This window comes from Blastomyces gilchristii, assembly GCF_000003855.2.
Source record: "Blastomyces gilchristii SLH14081 genomic scaffold supercont1.1, whole genome shotgun sequence".
Lineage (NCBI taxonomy): Eukaryota > Fungi > Ascomycota > Eurotiomycetes > Onygenales > Ajellomycetaceae > Blastomyces > Blastomyces gilchristii.
The window spans coordinates 1,331,053-1,337,871 of NW_003101682.1; the positions used below are offsets into that span (position 1 = coordinate 1,331,053).

General features: G+C 47.3%; 3 protein-coding genes across 3 annotated transcripts; 2 read left to right on the plus strand and 1 right to left on the minus strand.

Moving 5' to 3' along the window:
• The first annotated feature begins 146 nt into the window (after positions 1-146).
• Positions 147-5,217, plus strand: BDBG_00195 (uncharacterized protein). Its single transcript, XM_031719775.1, has 9 exons — positions 147-2,337; positions 2,443-2,471; positions 2,529-2,568; positions 2,641-2,956; positions 3,043-3,156; positions 3,235-3,557; positions 3,647-4,051; positions 4,129-5,081; positions 5,196-5,217. The coding sequence occupies exons 1-8, from the start codon at positions 2,032-2,034 to the stop codon at positions 4,462-4,464; spliced, it is 1,869 nt and encodes a 622-aa protein (XP_031575662.1). The 5' UTR covers positions 147-2,031; the 3' UTR covers positions 4,465-5,081; positions 5,196-5,217.
• BDBG_00194 (acetyltransferase) lies at positions 242-1,033 on the minus strand (the record flags this gene model as incomplete). Its single annotated transcript, XM_002628902.2, has 2 exons — positions 242-884; positions 940-1,033. 2 exons carry the CDS (start codon positions 1,031-1,033, stop codon positions 484-486), a joined length of 495 nt encoding a protein of 164 aa, XP_002628948.2. The 3' UTR covers positions 242-483.
• Positions 5,218-5,727: 510 nt separating the features above from the next.
• On the plus strand, positions 5,728-6,630 carry BDBG_00196 (arf/Sar family, other; the record flags this gene model as incomplete). Its single annotated transcript, XM_031719776.1, has 4 exons — positions 5,728-5,875; positions 6,075-6,319; positions 6,392-6,457; positions 6,538-6,630. 4 exons carry the CDS (start codon positions 5,728-5,730, stop codon positions 6,628-6,630), a joined length of 552 nt encoding a protein of 183 aa, XP_031575663.1.
• Between the last annotated feature and the right edge of the window lie 189 nt (positions 6,631-6,819).

Genomic DNA, 6,819 nt, shown 5'->3' on the forward strand with positions numbered 1-6,819 from the left:
GCCGTAAGGTCCTCGAGCTTAGTCAGCCAATCATAGTGGTCTGTTACATTTACACTAACTTAAGGTCTATTTGGCCCCTATAACTATAGTTACACGTCATAAATTGTCGTGCTTCCCGTTCGAAAAGTGTAATCCAGATGATTTAACAAATATGTATTCATTAATTCAGTGCGAACCGCGTTCTCTAAGCAGATACAAGTATCCAATGAATAAGTAACACCGTATCAGTTATCGATATATCATCCACCCCATAAATTCCGCCCCGTCAAAATTTCGCAAAATAAAATAATAATAATAGGGGAGTAAGCTTGACCCCGAGCACTCCCTTATTCGACTCCCCACCAGACTTGAGCTCCACAAATTTTCCCATTGCCATCTGAGGATTGTCCAGAGCGTCCATTGCAGGGTCATTGGGAAGGAGCCTAAACCTTCACCCTTCATACAATTTCCGAGCAGCTTCGTTCTGCGCCTCCGCCCAGAGACCTAGGTTTGCCCTTGTCGCGCGCGCATAGACATAGCTTCCGCCCACGCGTCCTCAACGCTTGCCTGGACAAGTTTGCGTCCCAGGCCTTGTCTCCGTGCCTCCGCTAGAACAAACATGGAACAGGCTACATAAGCAGCCTCGGAGGCCGCAATTGTTGCCGGATCTGGAGATTGGTTAATATTCGATGCGGCCATAAAAGAGTTCCATGGAGTTTTGGATTCGGATCCGTCCGCGGGCAGCGCTCTGGGCCCGAGGAGTACTATCATCCCCAGCCATTCATCTGCTGATAGCTGTTCTATCGCGCTAATTTCTGTGTCGCCTGTTGTTTCAGTGCGAACAACAACGAATGTTTTGGCCTGTGGGTTCTGGAGACGTTCAGCCCAGACTGTGTCGTCGAATTCTGATTCTTTGTCGTATGTCGAAGAGAATGCTTTGTGGGTCTTCTTTCAATGCACGGAGGCGGGCAGTTTTATATCGTTGGCAGAGTGCGCCCATAGATGATGATAGCAGCGCTTGAGGGATGCAGATAATTTTTGTTTGGGACGCCATTCCGCGAAGGCTTGGATGTAGATACGGATTCGTGATTTGAAGATAAAACGTTTTCGAAATGCTCTCCTCAATGACTGCCCAATGCGCCACTTCGTTTGAATTTTCGAGCTGGGGCCAGTTTCCCATCTATCCCCAAGGACAAGGGTCACATGCCTCAACTAAATAAATACGGAGAGCCCCTTACGTTGAGTCATTAGTTAGACCGGTAACCCAAAAAAACGACGTGCGCGCCGTGGGATATGCGCCTGGAGGCTGAGATCCCTTAAAGTCTCTGCATTGGTTCTGGCTAAATATTTGTTCAGTCGCCGGGGGGGCTATAAAGTTGGCATATTCATTCAAGGCTTTCGTGGATATTCTTCTGTAGGGAGGTAGTGCTGATAGTCATTTTCAGCTACAGCTCCGTCGAGGTAAAGAGCGGAACCCACAGCAGCTAGGAAGAACGAGGAGCTTTTGACAGCAATTTAACCTTTGGAACCAATGCTCTGTGTTTAGATCGACATGTCATATTAAACTGGATCATTTAACTTCCTTCCGGAATGTGGTTGAAATAAGTCACCCAAAAGGGTAAGTTAACTAAACAAAATGAATTTGGACTTCTCATCTGACTGTCCCGAGCCAACAACGACATGACTCTGTTCACGAGTCAGTCAGCTATCCCCCGGCCGGGTTCCTCTGCACGCTCCCGTGGCCGCCGCGGTGCCGAGCGAGACGCCAAGTGAACCGCAGCTGACGATCCGTCCGGGGTTGATGTGGTGTGGTGTGTGTTAGCTCGGGGACAGCGCCGTGTGAGTGGTCACGAGCGAGTAGCGCACGCGCCCAGGCAGTGCAAGCTCCTGGTGAGAGCCTTGTTGTATGTTTTCAGCGTCCCAAGATTTCATAAATATACGCGGCGTATACGTGGAACTCCTCACAAAGGTGACTTGTTTAGAGCTTTAAGATTACCCGCGTTGAATTGCGGAATCTGTCAGTGTATATATATATGTACAGAAATAGTTAATATGACAACACCAAGACCTACCACCAACACGACCAACACCAACGACCACAACAGAGACAACTCCACTAGCCCTAACAATGCTCCACTCCAAGGGGTTGCAAAGGACTACTATTCGAGCGTCACCAGCAGCAGGCCACAGTTATGGGAATCCTTTCGAAACCTTGATAACGCTATCCATTTTGCGGAATGTCAGGGCTGTTTAGTAGACGAAGCAACTCAGAATTTCGTTGTCGATTTCGGCGACGATGAAGCATATGCAGCTTTTGATCTCGAGGAGGAGGACTTTGCTGCGCTGCTGAGTTCGAAGGTATGTATGCTCATTCCCCACCTTCTTAGATTCTCCTTACCATTATCTAGGCATCGGCGTGCTATGTTATATGAAGGCTAACTTGAACTGATCCGTGGAATATAGAGACCCAAATCTTTAGAAACGAGATGGATGTAAGTTTGATAACATCGAGGATCTTTTTGATTCTATGGCTAAATGTGTTATCGTAGTAATATATGGTCACCCGAACGTCAACCGGAGCTTGTCCAGGTATGTCAAACTAGATAAGATTTATCTTAGCAGAAATTGATGTTCGAATAAAGACTGATCTGCTTCCCCTAGACTGTAGCCAGCAACTACAAAGTTTCTGCCCGCCTCCAAGCGATGATGGTTTCAGAGCCCGTCATTCCTTCACAAGAAATTTCCGCAGTTTCTCCGAAGCTCACATCCATCGACACGGATGAGCCAGAGTTAGAACCGGAAGGAAAGTCTTTGCCGGCTTCCGTGGCAGATCTAGAGGGAGGATATCAGCTAGGGGGTGTCCAGCAGGCGGGAAAGGCACTCTCTTCCCTCGATGGAACGGGGTTTAGCAAAATTTCTCTTTCCCAAATTGTTAATAAGATATGGCATTTTTCGTCGGTGGACTACGGAGAGAAATGTATGGACTTGACAAGACCTCCTTTGTATCTGGTGTTACGATTTTCTCACCCATTGGTGCATACTGATGATAAGACGATTGATTAGATCTCTGTTTGGGTTATAACTCGCTACATGTCGTTTCAGGGCTTGATCTCAGGAACTCTGCAGGTAAACCGGACGGTAAAAGAGTTTGGACTTGGCTCCTGATATGCGACGATGGTTTGTTTTGGTTTTCCCTATTCTGTATTCTACCGTTCTTACTTCCTAACTCCTAAACTAACCTCTATACAAATTTAGGAACTGTAATATCAATTCATGAAACCCCATTTCCTGGCCCGAGTGGTTTGGCTCCAGGAGAACGGCAGAAAGCTGTTGAGGTCATTCGACGAAACACCAATTTGGTATTCTCCGCAATATCCTCGCAGCACATTGCTAGCGAACGTGGCAACGCGCTCATAACTACGTATGTGAGGAATTTCCCGAACGAGACCGGCACGGCAGCAATTAAACCCGGAGAAGGCGCCAGCTTACTATTCTATTACCTATTTGATAACTGGCCTGCGAACTATAACCTGGTTATCGGGCGGGAACATTCTTATAATGCAGCGCTTGATAAACTAGTGAGTGGAACTTAAATTATAGTTACCTTCCGCTGCGAAGGCAATTCATATGCCTACGTCCATTGGCGGCTAATGTTTAGGAAATATAGCGAAGACGCATGCTCGAGCGAGCACAGGTGCAGTTAATTGACGACCTGCACAGACTAGGGAGGCAGCTCGCCGTCCTTAAACGCATTTATCAGAGCTATGATTTGATTGTCAACCGTGTCCTCAAACGGCAGCGTCTGCTTCGAGAGGAGATTCGGAACTCTCAGCCCGCAAACATGCACCATCCTCCTCACCAGCGGGGCGGCCATTTCGGTCTCGACTTACTGAGCAGGGGGAACTCATGGAGACCCAACGGGTTTGACGAGATTAATCCGAGTGAACTGGGTGGCATCCAGCTTAGCTCTGCTGCTGTTGGCCGATTTGAACGACTACTTGATCGAATCAGGCTGTACGCCTTGAGTGAAATCGATGAGTGTCTGGCCGAGAAGGAATCGATGACGTTTATGGTATGATTTGCTCCCCATCTGGAGGCGTTTACTCTAATTCTAGCATTTCCATTTGTGCTAATTTCAATATTTTCCAGGTGTTCAATTTAATCGCCGTCAAAGATTCACAGGCGGTCGAAAGGTTGACTCGAACTACGATTCTCATAGCTAAAGCGACCATTTTCTTCCTGCCAGTCACTCTGATGACTGGGTACTTTTCGACGGAGATCGAGGAGCTCCAGGGTGTGTACACGGTGAAACAATATTGGATTGCATTTGCGGTGCTTCTGGTGCTGTCAGCGTTAGTTCTCGTGATATATGGATGGGCCACTGATACAGTTGAGGGCAAGACAATTTATGTATCCTTTGCAAAGAGTTTCTACCGCGCTTCTGTAGCGGCCTTTGGGAAAAGGAGGAAGCGCAAAGTTGGATAGAGATGAATTGGTCATGATTCCTTCCAAGTTTCAATTGATGGCGATCGGGGCTGACATGGGATTCTGCGCGTCTCCTCAGGCCGCGTATCCTGCATAACTAAAGCAAGTGGACTTCAGCACTCTGGATTGCTTCCCAAGGTTTACCATGTTCGTTCTGTGCATGTGGAACGCATGGCGGAAACCTTAAAAAACAACCTGCTACCGCATTCTGGAGAATTGCTGGGCTGCTTCATTCACTCTGTACAGGCAAAGTACGGAGTACAGCAGCCTATATATGACATTTGGGTCATATGGATATATTTTTATGTGGAATTAAGCTTTACGCTGAAAAACATTCAAAAAAATCAATTTGACCCAAATGTCACTATAGGCTGCCGTACAAAATAGCAATATATTTGTACATGTACACACATATGGATGTTCAGACATGCAGCTTTTGTTCTATTATGTTATAATTTTTGCTTCTTGAAGACTAGAATTGTAGGAATTCTGTAGCCTCTAGAGCTGTTGTTACCTGGCATATGTATCCAGCTGGTTCCTGAGAGGAACTATCGAGGGGATATGTGTCCTCTTCTATGGGGCCCGAGCATGGCAGAACCAGGCAGACGCAATCGAAGGTAAATATAAGAAGCACGCAGCAGGGTCAACGTTTCCCATCAAAATACAACAACAGTCGAGATCAAGTAAATTTATCATCCCAAGCACCAAGCCCGTATTGACTGTTAGTTGAGGAGTTTATTATTTACTCTTGCAAGTCCATCGTTCGACAAATCGTTGGGGGGGTTCGAGGCTTAGGTCACGTTATCTGGGTGACAAATTAACCACCGAATTCCTCGTGCTGCCAAAAATTCCACACATCCCATCCATCTCGTGGACCTCCGCAACCTCATCCCTCATCGACTCCTGACTTGTTCCATCTCCATCTCGTCCGCCCGTCTTTCCTCCGCGCCCATCTCTTAATATCCCGTGAGTCTCAATGCCCCCCTCCCCTCTTTGGCCGTGGTTGTGTCCTCCTTTCTGTTGGGCAGCACATGCTTCCCTGCGCCGGACGACTATCTCTTCTCATTGCCCCAGCCCTTACCAAACCCCATATTGCTGCCTATCTACTCTCTTGATAAGCTCAAGAGCCCCTATTCAACTACAGTACCTGTTGCACCAGTTGCAATGTTCATTTTGAAGACATTTCGCTAACTCGTTACCCACTCTCGTGTCCCCCTTAACGGTAGTTTTCTCTAATCCCTCTCCCCACTCAATACCGCCAAGATGGGTATGGCATTTTCGAAACTGTTCGATAGAATATGGGGAAAAAAGGAAATGAGAATTCTCATGGTTGGTCTTGATGCTGCTGGAAAGACCACCATCTTGTACAAACTGAAACTCGGTGAAATCGTCACAACCATCCCTACCATCGGTGAGTTCTTCGATTCCGAACCCGACCACCAACCCTTGCCCCCTGGAAACGCCTGTGATGACGCCTGTGATGACGCCTATGGGGAAAAAGAAAGCCAAAACCCAATCACAATGCGTAGAGGGATATGGGCAACCAACGATTCTTCACCTCCTTAACAATACCAATTCTGGTGCTAATGTTCCACCCCAACTGCGTCCAGGATTCAACGTCGAGACTGTCGAATATAAGAACATTCAATTTACCGTGTGGGACGTCGGTGGACAAGACAAGATCCGGCCTTTGTGGAGGCACTACTTCCAAAATACCCAGGGTATCATTTTCGTGGTTGATAGCAATGATCGTGACCGTGTTGTCGAGGCTCGGGAGGAGTTGCAGCGCATGCTGAACGAGGATGAACTACGCGACGCCCTACTTCTGGTCTTCGCTAACAAACAAGATCTCCCGGTGCGCCCCTTACTGTTCTTTCTTTACGTGTATTTGTTGCTTTGATATGTTAATAAATGTCTCGCTTGATAGAACGCTATGAGCCCAGCCGAGATCACCCAACAGCTCGGCCTACAGAGCTTGACACGACGCGCATGGGTAAGCAAACGTCCCAATTCCGAATATTTCCGCGATGCAAAAATGACCATCTACTAACCGTTCGCGTCTTTACTTATCAGTACATTCAATCTACCTGTGCTACGACTGGCGATGGTCTTTATGAAGGCCTGGAGTGGTTGGCCAATGCGTTGAAGAAGGCGGGTCATGAGTAAATGTTGAAACATGAATTGATGTGGAAGTAATCCAAACAAACCTCTTCCTCCCTTTTTTAGCCGCCCCGCTCTTCGTTCCCCCCCCCCCTTGTCCCCCCTATCTCCACCTCTTCAATATACCTGGTAAAAATAAAAATATGCGTTGTTTGTTCCATTGGGTGGTGCAAGCAGGTTCAAAAATATCACATG